This window comes from Triturus cristatus, chromosome 6 (assembly GCF_964204655.1).
Source record: "Triturus cristatus chromosome 6, aTriCri1.1, whole genome shotgun sequence".
In the NCBI taxonomy this organism is placed as follows: domain Eukaryota; kingdom Metazoa; phylum Chordata; class Amphibia; order Caudata; family Salamandridae; genus Triturus; species Triturus cristatus.
Window position 1 is genome coordinate 79,649,287 of NC_140589.1, and position 22,405 is coordinate 79,671,691.

The window sequence follows — 22,405 nt, forward strand, 5'->3', positions numbered from 1 at the left end:
TTTAGCCTTGCAGGGTCTGCTCACAAGCTAGTGCTGCCGCCGACCCCAGACACTGTTCTGCCCTCCTGCTGATGAGCCTACCTCGGGAAGGGGAAAGCAGTACAAAGGATTTCCTGTATAGGAGAGTGTAGTCACCTCTCCTTTCGAATTAGGGGTCTCTGGGCTATGGTGGGGATGCTTCCGAGCACCACCAGATTGCATTGAAGGGCACATCTTGTGCCCTCCTTGCATAGGCCGGTTTTCACCAGTTCAGCTCTGGCGTGAAACCACACAAAGGACACAGGAGTGACAACCCCCCTGTCCAGCTCCTCCCTTAGGGAGGTGCCCAGATCTCCACCAAGTAGCAACTTGATTCTGCCGTCTTGAAAGCAAGATAAGCAGAGGCCCGTGGGAGCATCTGACTGGTCAGTCCACCAGGGTAGCTTCCCTGACCGTCCCCCTTGCCCGATAGATGGGTCAATGCACGGTTACTTAAGGGCTCCTGTGAGTGTGGGACCCTAGATTCCCCTAGAACAACGATTCCTCTGCAAGACTCGTCTTCAGGATCCTCAATAAGACTCCTCTGCTCCTGGACACTGGACTCTGCTGTTGGCTGTGCCGGACTCAAGATAAGAGTGCTCCTGGTAGGAAGGCTCCTACTGCAACTTTGTCTCCGTGCGCTGCACACATCCATGGCCGTGATCCTCCAGAGTCACAAGCACTCTGTGTGCATCAAGGACACCTGGAAGAAATCTCCCTTGGAGAGAAGGAGTCACTCCCAAACAGCCGCAGGCACCTCACCATCTAATACCAGTCTGTGGATCCTGCTGTCTCATGGACTCTTCAAAGCTCTACAACATAGGTGGTGGTTTGGAAGTTCTTCCTAGGCCTGACCTGTCTTCTGTGTAATTTGGAAGACTGCAATCACTCGTGGAGCTGCTGGAACTGCATCCCCGTGCACCACGTTTCTCTGCTGCTGCCAAGGCTTGTTGACTCTCCAGTCCGAAGCTCTTCGAGCTCAAAGAAGCCTGAGCCTCAAGCATCATCCTGCTTCAAAAGCAACATCCTCACTGCATCTCCTGCGATGTGGGCCTCCATCCTTGCTGTTCTGCTGACGCCTCCTCGCGTCTCCCTGTGCCTGCTGCCAGAGGGAGCTCAGGGGTCTTCCATCGATTCCTACTGGCTTCCCTACTTGATGGGGGCCGGCCCTGACTTACCTGTGGTGGGTGAGTTCCTCAGACCTTACTGGTCTGAAACTAAGCATTTCTTCCTGCAACGCACCTGCTGCATTTGCCAAGGCGTGCTGGTGGTCCTGCTGGCCATTGCCCCTCCTGTAATTTGTCGACCGTCATGGGACAGCTCGTGGACGGCTCTTGTGTACCTACATCGCCGCCTGGTCTCCACAGCTGTAACTCCAAGTTTCCATACCTGAAGATGCAGAATGTGTATTAGAAGGTGGTGCTAAGGAGACTTGTTTTTTGTCAAAGAATGCCTTGGTTCACAAGCAATAATGTATAGGGGCCTACACAATCTTTTATAAGATGATATTTTCAGACTGGGGCAATATAAAAAAACAAAACAAAAAAAAAAAACACACACACGACTGAATAAATGCAAAATTATTTTCTCTATTAGAAAACAGCAAACAATTTACTAATCTGTGCTAAGGGTGGGCATTGTGTTCCTAGACAATTTCGATTGGTTTGGACTCTGTCTCCTCTCTCTTCAGGTGCTCCTCATCCAGAATCCGTGATTGGGTCCTGCCAGCCTGGTCCATGGGTCACGGTAGCAGCTGGACTTCCGAAGATCCCCACTGACTTCAACGGGCGGTTCGGACACCTATGCATCTGGGCTCCCTGGTGTAGGTATCCCGCTTCTCTGGGTATCCACAGGTGGGGGTGCTCTCCAACCTTCCTTCTTTCAACGGGTTTCCTCTGGGAAGGGTCCGGATTCCTAAAACCTCCAAACGCAACGTCCCTGTGTCATTCTAGGGACACTGACCTGGAGTCTCACCTCTGCACACAGGCGCCTAGAGACTACTAGTTACTTACCTGTGGTGGTTCTGTGAATCCCCTGGTCTCCAGATTCTTGGGTGTTAGTCTCGTTGGGGTACTCGCCTCGCATTCTATTTACCTAGTATATGGTTTGACCCCCTCATGGGGGTTAATTAGTTTTATGTGCTTTACTTACCTTCTTTGAAGTGTCTTTTCTTGAGTATTGATATCTCCGGGTAGGAGATATACCAAAGTAGTAGCAGTTTTGGTGGATAACAAACACAACAGTATTTTTCTAAAAACGAGTGGGGTTCTTTCTTACGTAATCTTCACTGACTGACTGTGTTGTAAATGCACCCACTTTACACCCTCCTGAATAAGCAAGCCTTAACTGCTCTCCACAGCTACCCCTTGAGAGCTTTAGTTATCAGGGACCTCTTACCCTAATCAGTGCAGGGTGAATCACCAATAGGTGTACACCATATACTGAGCCAGCCTCCTACATACACCAGATATTGCAATGAATTAATTAGACCAAAATTATAAAAAGGATTCAAAAGAGCAAAACACAATTCTTACCCCATGAGTGTCTTTAGGATTGGTAAACATTTTATCAAATACATGGTCGAGGTTGGCCATTTTCATTGCATTCCTACAATACAAAGTCAAAAGTAAAGTACAGTTAAGCATGAACTTACATACAGCACAGTCATTGCCTTGACCCAAAATAATTAATGTTCAACAGGAATAGAGAACAACAAAATCATCAAATTAGATTTTCTGCAACATTTGCTACACGGCCAATGCAATCCTGTGGGGAATTAGTCCATTTTTAGGTCTCGCCTTGCTATCGCGTAAGCGATCGCAAGGCGAGATTAGAGGGGCTTTTAAAAGTGCTCCCAAAAAGCAGATTGCATTGCTAGCAGGCGCACAATCACGCGCTTGGTGCCGCCATGCACTCCGCCTTTTGGGAGCACTTCAAAGGGTCCGCTCCCCCGCCCCCAAGCGCGCGCGCGCGCCACGCTCCGCCGGGCTTGTTTCTGAAATGTCTTCCGGGCTTGTTTCTGACATGCACTGTCTTTCATTCACCGTCTTTTACTTTGCAGGGCACTGGTCCCCAGCTAGTGTATGCCTTCCTTTGTGTACTGCAAAACGTACATGCTTTAAGAGTGGTTTAACGAAAATAATCCAATCAAAATGTCATAAATACACTTGAGGGGATTAACACGGAACAGCTGTGCCCAACACAGGAAGGGAGCACTTCAAAGGATCCGCTCCCCCGCCCCCAAGTGCGCGCGCGCCACGCTCCGCCGGGCTAGTTTCTGAAATGCACTGTCTTCCGGGCTTGTTAGGTCTCGCCTTGCTATCGCGATTGCAAAGCGAGACTATAGAATACGGGTTTCAAAAGTGCTCCCAAAAAGCGGATTGCATGGCTAGCACGCGCACAATCACGCGCATCGTGCCGCCATGCAATCCGCCTTTTGGGAGCACTTCAAAGGGTCCGCTCCCCCGCCCCCAAGCGCGCGTGCGCGCCACGCTCCGCCGGGCTTGTCTTTTTTTTTTTTTTAAACTTAAAGCGCGAGGCGCGCGTGCGGCCAATGCTTGTTCTTGCAGAAGAGACACGTCGTCCTTCCAGGTGAGTGGCGGACCGATGTATTTGTTCACAGTTTTGTAAAGCGCTGCGTGGACTGCAGCCTCATTGCTCTGTCGTTGATTTCTAACCCTCCACCCCTCTTTGCAACAGTTCAACTGAAAGGCGGCCCAGAGCGAGAGCTGACTCAGGAAGTACAACATGCAAAAGTTTGGACACTACACTATCTTTCTGGTCATGAAAGATCGAGCCCGCATTTTCCCCACTGTTGAAAGACTCCTTGCAACTCCTCCAAGTGTAGCTGCCATTTGTGAGCCACTAAGCACCGCTAGGTGAGTTTGTCAGCCCCAGCATCTAAAGACCCTGCCGGGTGGTGTGTGACCAGGGAAATATCCTGATGGCCCAGCCAGTTCTAGAGGTATAGGCTACCTGACACAGGACCCATGATCCCACTCCACCATGCTTGCTGAAGTACCATATGGCGGTGTTGTTGTCCGTGAGGCCTACACTAGTTTCCCATTGATGGACTGGGAAGAAAGATTTGGGGGCCAAGAACATCACCTGCATCTTCAACAGGTTGATGAGGAGGCGGGTCTCCACTGAAGACAAGGGTCCTTTGAATTCCACCTCTCTCAGATTACCTCCCCACCAGCATCAATACATCAGTCAAGCCCATTACCTCTGGGCGAGGTAGGGAGAGGAGTCTGCCACCGGTATAATTGCAATGCATCAGCCATCCCTTCAGACATTTTGCACTCTCCTCAGACCCCGCAGGAAGGTTCCCCCAACTGCTGAGCCCAGAGAATTGAGATACCACTGCAGAGCCCGCATGTGCTACCTGGTGAAGTCTCCTAGCAGAATGTAGAAGGCCAAGAAGTCTAAGAGCTGCTTTGAGACCCAGGTCATGGTATGAAATCCTGGGTTCATTGAAGGGAAGGCTCTGAACAGCATGGTGTCCAGAAGTGCTTCAATGAAAGAGAGCTCAATGAAAGGAGTCAGGTGTGACCGTTGTCTGAAGGGGATATATGACTTTGAGGTGAGCTTGCACTCAATAAACAGTCACTGGGTATGGAAAGACTGGTATTCTCAACCTCCAGAGATTGGCGGCAACCACCACCATCACTTTCGAGGGGCACTGGTAAGGCTGAATACAAGCACTAAGAACTGAAAGTGCCTGTGAGACTGCTGAGCAGGGATGAGGAAATAAGTGTCATGCAAATCCAAAGTCACCTTCCAGTCTTCTAGATATAGGGCAGACAGAACTTTAGCCAGGGTGAGAATTTTGAACTAGTCCTTCTGTATGATGAAGTTCAGACGGCGAAGATCCAGAATCTTTGGCATCAGAAAGTGACAGGTGAAACAGCCAGACCCAAACTTCTGATGCCAGAACTCTTTCTATGGTCCCCCCTTGATAAAAGGTTTGAACTTCCCTCGGCAGAATGGACAAATGGTTCTCTGGAAGCCTTTAAATTGTAGGTGGAAATTAGGAGGGGTGGAAAGGAAGGTTGAAGCACCCATCTGTCTGAAGTGATGCTTTACCACTTGTGGCAGTAATAGCTTATATGTCCTCCAAACGGGTGAGTGTGTGCTGCTAAGCGCAAATTAAGTGGTTTTACGGCAGTGTTGGAGGGAGGGGTGGGGGATTGGGTAGTTTGCTGTCCCTGGGTGCATGGACTATATGAGCAGAATGCCGGAGATTAACCCCAAAAGGCTTAACAAGTCTGATGTAGCTGAGGCAAAGTCTGGAGTGGTTTCTGCTGCCTCTGAAATCTGGCGTAAGCCTGTCCAAAGCATTGAAAGGAGAGATATTGCTGGAGAAATGGTTGCAGGGGCAGTACTAGGCCGAAGGAGCGCACGGTTGACTTGCTCTCTCTGAAGAGCTCCACACTGACTCTGCCATGCCTTTACAGAAACGGATGCCAGAAAAGGGCATGTCCTTAAGTGATTGCTTGACATCGCTTGAGAATTCTGTGGATTTTATCCTGAGTGTCCCAGAAGCATCAAGCTGGTAACAATTGCCCTACGTAGACTATCAGTGGAATCGGATTACGTCTTTCACTGAATCCTGGCTTTACTGAATGATTGTTGAAGGTTAGCTCAGAGGTCATCCGGGACCGCTTGCAAAAGGTCAGCCATCACACCCCAAAATCCTGTTCTGAGGTTGGAGCCTGAGATCACATCATTGAGGTACTTTTACGTCCACGTGACTTCTCCTGGTGAGAGTGGCCGGAAGAAGGAGAGCCAATTCTTGTGAGTCTTTTCCTTCGACCTACATGAGGATCTGAAGTGCAACCATCACCTCTCCTCGGAAAGAGAAATGTTCCCATCCTTGAGTTAAATTGGGCCTTCCTACGGTGCCAGGCAAGCTAGAGCTTGGTCTTGCAGTCCCAGATGGCCTTCGGATTCATTTAAGTCATTGCGGCACAACTTCAAGTTGTGCAAGGAGCCCAAACAACAGAGGATGAATTTGTGAGGGTCCGTCACCGACATCGGTTTGTGGCAATCCTTGCATTGTTTAAAACCTTTCTGTTTTGGGGAAGACCTGTCCCTTGCACACTGGAAAATTAGTGAAATTTAACATTTTGTCAGGTGAAGGAAATCAAGGGAGTGAGCTCCAGATTTGCATCTGAAAATGCAGAAAGAAAGGAGATGATGACGAGCAGAGGTGGTGGTGGTGGTGGCTGTTATATTGGGTGGATCTATCCTAACGCACAGCAGTGCAACGGCACCTACCGGCGCTTTAGTGGATGGCTGAGAAACATCTTCGGATACAATCTATCGCCTAAGGTTATTCACAGATTCAGAGAATTTAAACTGCATTACCCAAAAGTAGTCCCAGTTGTGGAACAGAAGCAGGCACCTAAAACTCGACACTTTCTAACCCTTGCCTGTCCCATCGCCAACCAAACAGAAAGATCTACACTCACAACAAAACATCTTTGGTGCACCTGATGATGTCCTTGGTGGCCCACCGTGTGATCTGAAGTGTCCATTTAGGGGCACGTTTGATTGACTGGACTCCAGATCCTAGTTAAGGGCAATATAGTCACTTTGGCTAGTGAGATCAAACAGAAGAAAAATAGTGGGTCAGTTCCCTCTAATGACCTAAGGATAGCTTTTCCCAGAGGGGCTTTTATGTTTGTATGTACTGGTTGTGGTAAAGACTTTCCAGTGGCAGAACACCCAAAAGCCTGGGGTTAACCATTGCCAGTCAAGGTAGAACTTGGACTACTAATATTTTCAGAATCAGAAGGGCTAGAAAGATGGTTTCAACTGTTGTGTTAGCTGAACAATCTCCTACATCCTGTAGGACCAGACACCAAGCCAGAGGTGCAAAGATGGTCTCTCAGGGTACTTTTGAGGCTAAAGAAGGATATAAAACTGCAAGCAATGGAGTAGGCCTCAACCCAATCGTTAATCTTTAGTACTCATGGGCAGCTGGGCTTGGCAACCAAGCAGGCCCAGTTCCTCAAGCTGTCCTCAACAGTTCTTCCAGTTATTTGGGCACAACGACTATCTCCGTGGGAATCAGGTCACTTTTAGCAGAGACAGTGCAGATCCTCTTGCAGGCAAGGATTATGTTCCACTGCAGCAGGGCAACACCAAATCCTTTTCCAGACTTGGGCCAAGCATGGAGGGAGAATTAACAAACAGTAGAGGTTCCATTCTTGGTACATTGTCTTCCTTCCTTACATAGGCGTTTAAGTCCTTTCAGTATCCAGTCGATGAGATGAACTAAGTACTGACTGAGAGGGCCAGAATCTATAACCCTGTGGTTATCATAATTTTTGAGGAGCATAATGTAGATGGCCAGACTTCTCAGGCTCCTTACTCGATGCCTTTAGAAAGACCAGTTTTGGATGGCTCAGGTGTGATGTGTCCTTTCTTTCTTTTGGACACCTACTGCAAGGTGAGATGGCCACAACAATGCATACAAGGGAGTGGGGAGTTTCGCTCAGGTTGGAGAAGCATACACTAAAGACAAAGGGAATGGGCTGAATATCACCCCCACTCAGCAAGTAAAAAGGTTTCAGGGAGCTGGACAAAAGGGGGGGGTGGAGGAGGAGGCTGCTGTTGCTGCTTCTTCTTCTCTCTCTTACTCTCCCACTCAAACCGTACATCCTCTCACATTCATCCAGTCACCCTTCGTGCAAGTCTCAGACATGAAGGAAACCAAGTGTCACCAGTTATGGTGGCTAAAATGACCTTTTGCAGGGGAAAGCTGATATACAGTATTCACACAAGGGCTAGTTATAAAGCTCTGAGACCCTGATCAAAATCACACTGCCACTGTTGTCAGTCAACAGGCTTGGGTTGAGAAATAAGCTATGCACTTTGGTTGTCCCTTGACATTGGAACACAGTGCTGTTGCTGATCAGAACATAAAACACAACATATCTTCAATATACTGGCAAGATTTTCAAATTCAGTTGGGGTAAACATAGGGCTGTCCATAAAAGATAGAAGGGCAGGGTAGCATAGGTACACAAAGCCAGGCTGCAGCCAATTGTTGCAACAGTACCAGAGACAGCTCTGCTCACCGACTGAAAAGCGAAAAAAGTAGTAAAGGTCAAGTCGCAAAAACCCATTACACACAGCTAAACAGAGAGACATCCTACTTGTTTTTGAAGGAAAACGAGTCGCTCAATAGTTGTAGTTTTATTGTCAAACTCAGGTACTGGAGATAGGTCTAACGTACTATCAGAACTAATCTGGGTAGGGAGCACGATCATCATTTCCCTTTCTTTACTTATCCTTTCTGTTTGGGGTGCTCTTGAGCATACAAGTATCGAAGGAAGGGTCTGGTAAGTTCCATATGAAATAAAGTCCTTTACTCGATCAGAGAAAACCATTGCATACTGGAACCATTTCCTGGACATAAGGTGAGTAAAGGTCAAGTTCCAAAACAGCACCAAGAGGTCACACTGGGCGGCACTGGGGCGGCCGGTGCAGAGGTGCAATTCAGTATTGGTCCAGTCGGAAAAAAGCGGCATGTTTGGACTGGGAGGCTAGTCGGTCTGAATCAACAAGGGGGCTCAGCTCTCATGATGCTCGGGGACGAGGGGACACCTTTGATTCTCTTCTCCTAGGGCTGGGGTGGCTGGGTGCAGAGGTACTTCGAGGCATTAGACTTTTATCACCAGAGACACTCGCAGTTGAGAGGCTGCAGGTGGTGTCGAGAAGTCCTCAGAGGGCAAGTCTAAGGTGGCCTTTATCTCTGGAGGGCCGGGGGCCCACAATGGCATCATTGGTCCACTTCAGCTCTGGCTAGGCGGCTCGGGTATAGTGGTGTTTTCTGGTGTTAGGTTTTGGTAGTCCAGAGTCCTCACAGGTCTCTTGGGTTGCCTGCGAGGACGGAGGGAAGCAGCTCCTCCGCTCCACAGGAGTTCTTGAGTCAAGGCAGAAGTGCTGGCAATTCTCCCAGACTTTTGGAAGCACAGCAGCTTGCAGGGCAAGTCGACTTCGGCACAATTGTCGGAACAGCGACCAGCCAGGCAGGGTTGGCACCAAGTCAGTTGCTTCTTCCTCAACTCTTCAGTCCTACTTTTTAGTCAGCAGGATCGGATTTCCTGGTGCCAGGGGCTCCCCTAAAGTCTAGATTTAGGGGTGTAAGGGGAGTGCAGGGTACTCATACCCCAGGGGTCACTACGCGCCCTATATGACCACTTCCTATGGGAAGTGGGCATAACCTTGTTCCAGAGTTCCTAAGTTTACCATCACAAAGATGGCAGATTTTCACATTTGCTACGCGTAGCCCTCCTCAGGAGGTGGGGAGGGACTAGCGTAAAGGTGAACACGCATCTCTAATAATTTTCCCGCAGCTGGGAAAATGGTTTTAACCAGTGTCCAGACGATGTACATAAAATGGATTCCCTGGATACTTGTGCTGGCAGCAATTGAACTGACCAGCACAGGGGCATATCTGCTCATGCAGATATATCCACACATGCAGTATGGTGCACCATGCCTTAGGACTGACCTGCAGTAAGGGTGACTTACCCAGGCTGCATGCAGTATCTGTGGGCATTGCATACAAGGATGTGTGCCATGTCGTGTTTCCGCTTTTGTCTGCACCAAGAAACGTAGCCGGCAGTGGCAGTCTGTCTATGCTTGGTGAAGGGTGGCGCAATTCATGCTGCAGCCCTTAGGGACCCCCTTTAGTTCTTGATGCTCTAGATACCATGGGTACCATTTACTAGGGACTTGCAAGGGGTACTAAAGGTATTGCCATTTGGGGTGTGTAATAAAGTAAATCCACACCAGATGAAGATATGTGGTAAGAGGTATTTATTACAGCCTCAACCAACTGCCAGCATATCAACTGTCATCATAGAACCCTCACATGACAGAACCTCAGAACAAGCTGGTTCCATGCCTAGTGTTCTGGCATGGAGCCATGTTACATCATTACACTTCTTCCTCTTTACATTAGAACAAAAGTAACATGAGAACAATAAACACATTTGAACAACAAGAAAAAGAAGGTAGAAAGAACTACACAAAATCACGAAAATGCAAAGGAAACCTGCGTGTTCTGACACCCCTACAAGTACTATCAGACCTTACATCAATGTCTGAGGGAAAACTATAAGAAGTATCATCCCTCCTGTCGGCCACACCACTCCCCCGAAAATGTGCTACACGACTATGATTCCAGATGCGACCATCATCCGTCTTGACAGCATTTTTAAACAGCTTAATGATAGTTTTTGGAGAGGTATATTTTGACCAATTTTGACACCCAACAGGAGCTTTGACCTTTACTTTATCTCCAACCTCAAAATTTGTAACTTTCGCATTATTCCTTCTATCAACATAAATCTTCCTTTTGTTTTGCAGAGACACTTCTTTGTCTCTCCATTCTCCAATACCATTGTTTTTCAAACCCTTCCCAGCAACCATCCAGCCAGGACACAAACAAGTATTTGGAGACCTTCCCCTGAGCAGTTCAAAAGGAGTCTTCCCCGTTGATGCATGAGGAGTGTACCTGTAGGCTGTTATACGACACTGCAGTTCTTCTCTCCGATCTAAACAGTTTACCTTTGCTAATTGTATACTCTCCTTTAAAGTCCTGTTAAATCTCTCCAAAGACCCATTTGCCTCAGGATGATATAATGTAATTTTTTTATGTTCAATTCCACATTTTACAAAATACTCCTCCATCTGAGCAGAACAGAACTGCGGACCATTGTCAGAAAGAATAGAGTTAGGAAAACTCTCGCGTTTGAACACAGATTCTAAAAAACTGATCACAGAAAGAGAAGTGATCTCTCTCACCAAACTCACCTCCACCCATCGTGAATACAAATCCAGCAACACCAACAGATAAGGAGTCTGATGTTCTCCATGCAATGGTCCCACAATATCGATAGCTAATTCATCCCATGGACTTTTTGGTAAACTTCTACAAACCATAGGTGAATATCTTGGTTTGAGCACCTTATCACTAGCTTGAGAAGGTGTACACTCCCTAACAGTACGTTCCACCATCAAATCTAATCCAGGCCACCAGAAATCCTGTCGGATGCGCTCTTTGGTTTTAGAAATGCCCATATGCCCTTCATGAGCCATGTTCACGATGACTTCTCTCAAACTCAATGGGGGAATGATTCTTGTGCCCCTCATTAGAACCCCATCAACAACAGCTAACTCATTCGCAACTAAGGACCAAGGTTTAACCAGACTTCGAGACTTATGCTGTTCCAAAAGAGACATCACAGAACACAATTCACTATCCTTTTGCAACTCATCCCTCCATTCATCTTCCTTTACAGCCCCCAGCGTAACGTCACAAACTCTTATGCCACACTCAGCATCACACTGATCATTTTCATCCTGAGATTTATCATTCTCTACCACCTCCAACAATCTCGACAGACAGTCTGCCGTTACATTTGCCTTTCCTGGAATGTATTCAAACATGAAGTTATACTCCTGTAAGGAAATGACCTATCTCCTGATCCTCGAGGAAATTGAGTCCAAACCCTTCTTCTCAAAAATTTCTTTCAGGGGTTTATGATCAGACCTGACAACGAAAGAAGATCCCCACACGAACTTTCTGAACTTGTTTATGGCCCAGAAAATTGCCAACGCTTCCTTCTCTATAACAGAATAACCTATCTCCGCACTTTTCAAACATCTTGAAGCACAAGCTATTAGCACCTCTTGGCCCTTCCTGATCTGAAAGAGAAGAGCACCCAGCCCCTTTATACTCGCATCAGTAACAATGAAAGTGGGATTCCCAGGTACAAAAGCTTGTAAGTTTGGTGCATTCCTGATATCATTTTTTACTTGTTTAAACTCAGTACCACACTCTTCCATCCAAACAAACTCTGCATTCTTACACATCAACTTCCTTAGATTTACTGTCTTATCTGCAAAATTACGTATAAATTTGTCATAAAATTCTGCCATACCTAAGAATGAAGGAACCTCATCTTTTGTACACGGTTCTTTTAACATTTCAATAGTGTCCACCAAATCCTTTTTTGGACTTACCCCCTGCCGTGAAATATGATGACCCAAATAGTCCAGTTCAGTGACTCCAAATTTACATTTGCTTCGCCTAAGAGATAACCCAGCATCAAGCATCCTTTTAAGCACAGCATGTACCCTCTCATCATGTTCTCTCACGTCTCTCCCACATATTAATACATCATCCTGGTAGCACTTTACGCCTGAAATGCCTTTAAAAATATCTTCCATAATCCTCTGGAATACAGAGGCCGCAGAAACAAGCCCAAACGGCATACGCAAAAACTTGAAGGCCCCCATTGGCTTAATGAAAGCTGTTGATTCCTGACACTCTTTACTCAACGGAACCTGATGGTATGCTGATGCCATATCCAGAGTGGTAAAATAACCAGCACCATCCAACGATGATACTAATTCCTCAATATTGGGAAGTGGGAACTTGTCAACCACTACTTCTTTATTTAAGGCACGAAGATCCACACATAAACGGATTTCATTATTTGGTTTACGTGCCACAACAATGGGAGCTAACCACTCCGTTGCCTCTACAGGCTGTATAACACCAGTGGACAACAATTTATCTATCTCTTTTTGTACAGCATCTTGGATACAAATGGGAATGCGTCTAACTTTTGCCACAACTGTTACTGCACCCTGTTTCAACTTAATATGGTGATTGTACCCCTTTAAACACCCCAAGGTGTCACTGAACAATTCACCAAACGCTCTCACAAACTTGTTTTCGTCACCCTCAATAGATTGTACATGAACAGATGGATGTGCATTAGGCTTGAGAATGACACCCAAACGAGCTTGATGACTCCAGCTCAACAAATTATCACCCCTCTCAGCAACATAAATCCTAGCATCAGTGAACCTACCATTGTACTCAATGCAGTCATCAAAATAACCTAATAACTTAATTGGCAACCCACCATAACCCGTAGGTTTAATATTAGGTTTGGACAGTTTCTTCCTTCCTTGAAAATTCTTCATAAAAAGATCCTTTGAGAGAAACGTGATGTGAGAGCATGAATCAAATTTCATTTTGACTCTAACATCCCCCACCAAAACCCACTCAGAGGGATGTTCCACCTCACTCTCACTAACTTGAAAACTGACTTCCTTTATTTCTGATCTTGAATCTCTCCTATTCCTCATCCTACAATTTTTTCCAAAATGTCCTCTTTTTCCACATACATTGCAAGTAACCCTATTAGCAGGACACTCACTTGCATTAGCCATGTGTCCAAATCTTCCACATCTGTAGCAATTTCCCTGAAAAGGTGTTGCAAACCTCCTATTCCCTTGTGTCTTTCCTGCGTTTTTTTCTATTACAACACCTTTCTCGCAGACACCCTCATAATTTTTTTCCCTCTCATCTTTTTGTATGGCTCGACACTCCACTTCTTGTGCTTTTACACTGACCTTGTCTTCTTTATGTTCTTTACTTAGTTCTCCAACACACTTTAACATATGCTCTACCCTTTTTGCAATACTAATAACCTCATCCAACGGTGGCTCGTCCTTTAGCCAGAGTTCTTCCCTCACTTTATCACTGCAACACCTCAGCACAAACTGATCTCTAATCCTTTCCTCTACCAACGCCCCAAATTTACAACTTGAAGCCAACTTCCGCAAAGCCGTAATATATTCTTCCACACTCTCCTCTTTTCTTTGCTCCCGCAAACCAAAATGGTACCTTTCCATAATAGTACTAATCTTTGGCAAGTAATGTAAATCTAGTTGTCTTGCACATATTTCATATTCATTCAACCCCCTCTGATCATTTTGCGACAAAGGAGGTAGATTTTCCAACACCTCTTGTCCTTTACCCCCTAAACAATGTAACAAAAGTGCCTGCTTCCTTTCACCACTCAAATTCGTTCCACACACCCTGGCATAATTTTCAAAAATCTTTTTCCATTTCTTCCACTTAATAACCGGTTCTCCTGGATCTGACAAGAAAAACGGCGGCGCTGTAACATTCTGCATACTCACAAGAGGTGTAAATCACTACTTCCCCACAACCCAACTAGTTGCTAAAAGTGTTTAAAGTCCAAAAGATGTGTCTGTCACCATATGTCCCAGCACGATACCGCTATATCAAACACGTTTGTTGATGGTGTGTTTGTTACCGCAGATGACCTTTTCAGTTTAATTCAATTTACAACGCTCAAATACTTGTATTCCACAAGTGTAATCAAGTTTCAAAAGAAACGTTTATTCCCCTGACCACCAACCAATATAGTGATCCTTATCCAGTCTCCGTCCAATTCTCAACTTCCAATAGACCGTCGATGATCTTCTTCGATGACCTCCAACACTTGTGCTGCAAAAAAGAATTTTTTTAAAAAATAAATATAAGAAAAAATTCCTTCTTCCTCATCTAAGATGGCCGCCACAAAACATTTGGTCCATTTTCTTCAGGCAGTTGGGCTTGCTTTCTCTTTGAGCAAACTCGGATCGTTTTCCTCACTCAAAATGGCCGCAACCAAACTCTTCCTCAAAGATGGCCGCCACAAAACATTTGGTCCATTTTCTTCAGGCAGTTGGGCTTGTTTCCTCTTTGAGCAATCTCGGATCGTTTTCCTCACTCAAAATGGCCGCCACCAAACATCCGGTCTATTTTCTTTAGTTAGTCTGGCTTGTTCTTCTCCTTTCACCACACTCAAGATGTCCGCCAACCTTTCCCACAGCCTTCAGTCCTTTTTCATTTGCTCACTGACCTTCAGACGTCGTGAAGCATACAGAGACCACTTTGATCCTCAGTACCTGCTTGAACAGCTTTCCACAAGGCTCTTACAACCGCAATTTCCCACTTTTCACTGCTTGAACATGCTTCAAAACGCTCGATCCTCATCCAGCACGTCTCTGTAAGTTATCACATTTTTTTCTCTGAAATAATCCAAGCTCTTCCTTCTTTGTTGTTGTTGAGGCTGTCCCTTCATCTGGGTTCTTTTCTCCGCCCAAACGTCGCCAGTGTAATAAAGTAAATCCACACCAGATGAAGATATGTGGTAAGAGGTATTTATTACAGCCTCAACCAACAGCCAGCATATCAACTGTCATCATAGAACCCTCACATGACAGAACCTCAGAACAAGCTGGTTCCATGCCTAGTGTTCTGGCATGGAGCCATGTTACATCATTACAGGGTACAATTTCACAGTTTTAGGGACAGAGATCTGGCACTGGGGACCTGGTTAACAGGAACCCTGTGCACTACTAGCCAAAAATTGCTTTGAATACCAGGCAAAAAGTGGGGGTGACCATGTCAAAAAGGGGCCCTTTCCTACAGAAATATAATGGAAAAATTAAACCTGTGTCAAACATTTTCAGCACCAAGTGCATAACTGCAAATAAAAGTGAAGAGAAATTAAAGCAATAACTCGAACTCTAACCAAAACATGTATCATAAATTACTTGAAGGAAATCAGAGACATGTTAACAAAGACTCGTAGGACAGCAGATTATGCTAAATCAGCACCAGTAATTGTACTGTTTTGTACTGTTTAACATTATGAGCACCATCAAAAAATGTACAGCCATGTACATTGGCGAAGGCACAAAGTATTTATAGTAAAGTGTTCTATCAACTCCAGGAGATGCTGTTAAACAGTCTTGAGATTACAGGAGTGTAAAGAAATAAGAGTGCTTCTAAAATTCAAACGGTATGGATGAAAGTGCACACCTGTTGAGAAAGAATACTCCGCGGATCATCTCATATGGATTGGATCTGGTCCTTGCTTGCCGCATCTCTTCCCCTTCTAACTCGTCCAATACACTCTAGAGATTAAGAAAAAAAAGTCTTCAAATCTCTTCAGCTATGACACGTGAATCATGAACAAGAAACTGGTTTACGAGTCTGGTCTTGCGGTCTTTGCAATGAAAAAACATTTAAATTAAACACAATGGCCAATTACTTATACACATTCTGGTACCTTCACAGTCTACCAACTGGATGACCATGTTCAAGACAACATTTAAAATAGAATAACTGAAGTAACAGCTTCAGAATCTCATACAGGCCTACCTACAGCATACATTTCCTGCCTTATGTAGCTACTCAAACTAACTGTAATGCGCTTGACCCATAAACGTGTCTCAACTATCTTATGCAAATATTTTATTTCACTCAGTCATCTTTTTCTTCATTCTAACATGTAAGGGCATCTTTAAATATGCGAGTTCAGGATTTCTGCTGTACAAAAACTCTTCTTTAATTTAAAGCACTAAACTTTCCTCCATTTATAACAAATATCTAGTCCACATACAAGGTACATGACTCCTGACTTCTGGTACTAATAGAACTGTCATTAGGGCGGGGGCATGAATGTTGCTCACGTCATATTTAAACACTATCACTTTTAATAAATATATTACTAAAAGCATGATGTGGTAGCCAATTGTTATTTACAGACAAACATTTTCCATTGAAAGGGCACAGACCTTTGCAGGCCAGGCCTTGTGTCCAACCCACCCGAAGGCAGCCAACCCCCCCCACCCCCCACCCCCGCAGGCACTCTACTCCACAACATGCACAGCCATTGGTGACGAGGCGTAGGGTTAGCCTTTGAGCACCCCCGTCACAGGGGCCACATTCAACAGTAATAGGGATGGGCCCAAGCTGCCCCACCGAGCCTCAATATGCCCTAGGGACCTCAATCCCCGGGGCGAATTCTAAGGAGCGGGGCATGCAGCCCCACTACCTGAGCCTCATCCGGTCCCGGGGATCCCATCCCCCACGACCAAATTACACAAAAAAGTGTAAGGGGCTATGCGGCCCCACTCCCCGAGCCTTATTAGGCCCGGGGACCCTATCCCCTGGGGCTGCATGTTATTATAAAGGGGAGAGGAGGAAGCATGGCTCTCCACTAGCCTATTATGGCCCCAGAGACCTCATCTGCCCTGGCCCGCCTTTAGTATAGTTGGGTGCCTTGGGTCCACCGAAGGCACCCACCAACCAACACGTTGGAGGTCATGGCCCCAGCCGGCTCCTAGCATAGTGGGGAGACGGCAATGCTCCTGCATGGAAGGAGCAGCTATCTATGCTTGCTCTCTTCGGGCAGGAGCAATTCACGTTTTCTTTCCCTGCATCAGTGCGGGGGAGGGCTCCCTAGGACACAGTAAGTGACCTGGACCCAGGGGATGTGATCCCTGGGGCCTTTAAAAGCTCAGGGAGGGAGACTTTGCAGCCCCTCCCCTTTTATGCACATTTTGGCCCTGGGTGATGGGGCCATTAAAGGCTTAGAGAGGGGGGCTGCCTGACCCCTCCCTAAATTAATTATGCAGACCGGGGGTCCTCAAGGCCTTATTAGGCTCAAAGGGGAGGCCATACACCCCCCTTAATTTATATTTGCCCCCACCCTGTCGGACCTGATTCACCCAGGTTTCTCTTTTAGGCAGGCAACCTCTGTCCCCATTGGAAACCATTGGGTCAAACTCTGATTTTGACCTCTGCACCCGGCTGCCCCTGAGTCGCTGGCAATGCAGTTTTGGTGCTTATCTGACCCCTGGCCCTTGCTGACTTATGGCTCCAAAGACTGAAATTGTAAGTTCGATACTCACCTGTTTAACCGGGATATTTCTTTTCCTATTGGATTGGGTTTTTTTTTTAAACAAATTTTATTAGGTTATGAGAGCATAATCAAAGTGAAGAACCCAAAGAGGGCTGTAAAGGGCAAATCTAAAATCAAAGTTAGGATTCAGCAGGACATTACACATTTCCATTATATCATCAGCATCTGTACAAAAAGGAAAAAACCCTCTAGAAGTGGGGTGATGTGACCGGAAATGGGGTTTATCCTTCTTACCCCCAACTCTGTCCTACAATAGGAAGCAATGAGATCTGCTAATCGATATCTCCCCTACTATCATCTATATGATGTGACTTGAACAAACTCCCCTCCCCCCCCCCCAACTTTAACTAACCCATCCTCCCTCCGCCCCAACCCCCTAGGCATGCCGCTGAGTAAATAAAATGGCTTCTGTTTGATCCGCGGGCAGGACAGTGATGTTCCATGGGCTATATATACCAGACCTCAAGTTTCGGTGTCAGGGATAGGTGGTTTCCCAGGGTTGTCCTGCTCTACCTGCGCTCTGCACTCTAGCCAAACAGTGCCTCCCAAACTCAGTTGCCTACTGCAGGGTCCCTCTGCTTGAGGGTGTCATCGGTATCGATCGTTGGGTGTTTTACCAACTCCACCAGTGCCACCCATGCGCGCGCCGTCTCCAGGGATTTGTTGCTGCCAGTCCGCCAGGCCATTCGCAATCTACAGTTCCCCTCCGCCTCCGCCCATTTCACCAACTCCCTGGACCATCGGCCTAAGTTGGGGCCATTCTTTGCCTTCCAGTGGCTGGTGATCTCCCTCTGGGCCAAGACCAGCCCCAAGTCTATGAACCTGCTAATGACTTTGGTCTTGGCACTGTGTGGAAACCAATGCAACAAACAACAGCCTGGCGTCTGTGCTACCCCTCTCTCCGTTGCTGCCGCTAGTGCAGATGTCACCCCCCTCCAGTACTCTCCCAGAAGTGGACAGTCCCAAAACATGTGTAGGAACCCCGCCCCCTCTAGGTTACACCGTGGACACGCTGTCGAGGCCCCGAAGTATTCATTCACCTTACCCGGGGTGAGGTACACCCTATGTAACACGTAAAAATGAATGAGCTGGAAACTGGCATTCCAAGAACACTTCCAGGCCTGTTCTACCAATCCCCCCCATGACTTCTACTCAATGGGTTCGCCCAAATCCTCTTTCCATTTGAGACGCAGGGCCGTCAGGGGCTGCCTCAGACTATGGGTAATCCTCCTGTAGAGGCACGTGACCGCCTTAATCGTTCCCGCTGCCATCACTACATATTGGCAGGCCAGGGAGGTCTGAGGTATTTATTTTCCCATTGGATAACAGTGTGAAAAAGTTGATTTTTGAAAGTGAAAAGTATTTTTGATTAAAAACGTACTTACCTTATCACGAAAACTTGAGTCTTAAAATAAACTACTAAGTAACATTTTATAAAATAGGTCTGGATCTCCTTCTTGAGTCATGTGTCCATTATTGATCATGTGTGTGCAATAAATGTCTTACACTCCTCTGTGTTAGGCCTAAGGCTGCTCGCCCACACTACCACTAATAGAGCACTTTGGGTTTTACATTGAGCCCTGTATTACCACCTAGTGATAATATCATATACAGAACCAGCCTCCAACATATACAGAACCCGCCTAGCTTGGGCCTGCATGGACCAACAGCTTGGCTTACAAGGCTGTATTTCACCCCCCACCACCCCCTTCTGAACTACCTGCCAACGGGACATCATCATGCCAACACTTTAAGCTAAAACCGTGATTTTACTTGAAACTTTTGCTCGATACATGTTATCATTCAGTATTCAACAACGTAATTATAGCCGAGCCTTATAACGCACGTTCATACTCCCTTCATTGTCTCATGAATTGAAGTCTTCGTGTCACCATCTGCTCGCTCCTTTTAGGACCGGATTGATCTTTCCCTTGGAACATTTTACATGAAATGAAATGCATCTTGTCTTCCTTTTTATGTTATGATTAAAAATATTTCACGGAGCGAAATAGTGGAACATTTTAATGTTCGCTTATTACAAATGAATTTTGTAAGCCTACCCAGACTATGATTGAAGTAAATTGTTTTACGTGTTTATACGCAATGGTTTTTATTAACTGATCATTAACAATAAACTTTGAATTTAAGAGTGATGTACCTCCCGGGTCACCCACAACTCATTTTTATGTAAGGGGGGGACGCGAGGGAAGGCTGAAGGCTCCTGCAGCCTCGCCGGCTCCCCAGCCAGCACACATCCTGGGTGCTGGAGGAAACCAGCCATTTTGTTTGTTAGGTGGGTGCCCTAGTTCCACCAGGGCACCCACAACACTGCCTCTGGTTGGGTGCAGCAGGGAGAGGCCCAAGACCCCCAGGCAGCAGCCATTTCCATTTGTTGGTGCTCCCACCTGACAGGAGCAGGTTTTACTTCTGCTCCTGTCAGGGAGGGTGGGAGAGGGCCAGTATCAGTCCTGTGCTCCCTGCTCACAACAGTGCAGGCAGGGAGGTGGATTTGATCTCCCGCCGGGCGGGTACCTTTCTGTTCTCAGCTCCGGTGGGAGCAATGTAGTGCTCACTGCCTGCGCTTTCACACGCAGGAACACAGCACTGTCCTGGGGAATGGGATGCAGAGGACACTGCAATGTATGGCTCAGGATGGGGGCACCCTCACACCAATTGTTTTTTTACTTATTTTACATGAAATTGGATAGGCTCTGGGGGAGGAGGTCCCCAGGGCCAATTCCTGGTTCGAAGAGAGGGCGCTTGCATGCAATGATTTTTTTTACCTTCGCCCAATAACTCTACAGCAACTGCATAGCCAGTCCTGGGCCTGAATTAGGCGTGAAAACTGCACCCAAAGCAGGTACAACGGCCTCTGAGGGGAGGCCTTTTCTTCCCTAAGCAAGACTGGTTGGGGTGGGCCCAAGAGCTTAATTAACTTCAAAGAGGCCTGCCTTGTTGCAAATAAATGTTAGAGGACACCTGGAAAGGCCCCAGTTGTTGCCCCTAGTCTGGCTGGCTCCAAACCCAGTGGTAGGAAAGCTACCCCTCCAGAACTGGTTTTGAGTGACCACAGAGAAGATATGGGTTTGATTAATACCCTGGACACATCTCTCGTTAGGCACAAGGGGAGAAGGGTTTCCCCATTATGGATATTGAAAGTGAGGAGCATTGTGGGATTGTTTGTAGTAAGCAAACAAGAAATGCTGAAAATGTGGGTAGGGTTGCTTCAGAAACCTTTTACCCCATTGGGACAAAACCCCAATAAGGGGAACTGGAGATATGATTTTATTAAAGACTTACATAAAAATAGCGCAAAAAAGTGCAAAGCTCCAATCAGAGTATATGGAAGCAGTAAACTGGGATCTAGGCACAATGTGATGCACACTGCCATGGAACCTTGGTCGGATACACCAACTGGAGCCTTGGTCGAATACAGCAATTGGATTGGTCCTAGTGAAAGTCTGGATTGCAAAAAGTTTGAAAAAGTTGTCAAGCAGAAAGGGACTTAGTTACTTTTCGAAAGGCAAAATCCTCCTTGAATGAGCTGCTGCTGAAATTGTACCTTCTGCAGTGGAACCGCATTTTGGATACTTGAAACAGGTTAGTCCTGCTGGAGCTCTGGAGATTTCTTGCAAAAAGTGTTCCATTGTGAATACGACTCAGTCATTTCTTAGGCAGTGGTGTGATCCTTGCACTGGACGAAGCTGAGATTTATGCAGACCTTATGGAACAGTCAGCTACTTTTTTCCCTCTAGATTTCTGAAAGATTTTTTTTTAAAGCTTCCAAACGTTCTTCTGGTGCTCAAACAACCACAGGAATACACTTCTAAGGTCCCCAGGACCTTGGGGGAGGGCACTTAGAAACTCTCAAGGTGTCAGGAAGAGGCCAATAAAAGTCAAAGTCCAGTCCAAGTTCAGTTGCAAGTGGTCAACCGGGCATTTCCAGGAAAAGAGCTCTTGCAGCTTGTCTCTCTGTAGCCACACAACAGGTCAGCCAACTGACCTAGTTTATTGTCCTGGGTACATGGGAGAGCAGGTCCAGTCCTTCAGGGCTCCTAGCAGGTCACAGACAGCAGGTTCAGTCCTCTTCTGATCTGACGCATGTCAAGAAAGTGAGGAGGGTGGCTTGGGGTGCCACCTTAATGGTTGGCATTAGCTAGTGGGTCGGAGGTTAGGGCACCAGCAGGGGGTTGGGAGCCGGCAGGTCAGTTGGTGCAGGCCCTAGCCACAAGAACACAAGCCCACACCGTGTACGGTGATGAACATCTTTCTTTACATTTTAAAAAAAAACTGAGAAAGACTAAAAAACAAAGGTTAAAGTAACGTAATAGTTAGGTGAAAATCTAAGTTAAAAAAATACTGTTTTAAACAAACTAAACCACTGAAAATCACCAGTTCAAGTTCTTTCAAGTAACTATAACTAACGCCCTCGCCAAGCACTGCTAATTACGTCACATATTACATCACTCAGGATATGTTCTAAGACATCGGTGATAACATCAAAACAACACTTGTAGTGACATCACTGATAACAACATTGGGCATGGAGGGGTTCTACATGCTATGAACAGATGGTTAAAGGGTAAGTATAATTTTCCAATCATAGCATGTGCGGTTGTACATACACATGCTCAGCAAAGACTAACGCAGTTTTCTCCGCAACTGTGGTTAACATGCAGATGATGCTGATGTTTGGAACACAGTTCTTGTAGGAAGCTGGCTCAGTATATACTATACCAAAGTAAGGTATAGTGTGCAGAGTCCAGTGGAACCCCAAAGGAAGA

At 46.3% G+C, this 22,405-nt stretch overlaps 1 protein-coding gene across 3 annotated transcripts in view; it reads right to left on the reverse strand.

The window, feature by feature from the left end:
* The window catches only part of LOC146813789 (cap-specific mRNA (nucleoside-2'-O-)-methyltransferase 1-like), a 944,292-nt gene that overhangs the window by 746,947 nt on the left and 174,940 nt on the right, over positions 1-22,405 (reverse strand). For all 3 annotated transcript variants that reach the window (XM_085610252.1, XM_085610251.1, XM_085610253.1), the window contains 2 exons: positions 15,734-15,828; positions 2,553-2,625 (listed from right to left, as the gene is read on the reverse strand). In XM_085610252.1, coding sequence (XP_085466378.1) covers positions 2,553-2,625; positions 15,734-15,828 — 168 coding nt within the window. The remainder of the gene's footprint in view (positions 1-2,552; positions 2,626-15,733; positions 15,829-22,405) is intronic.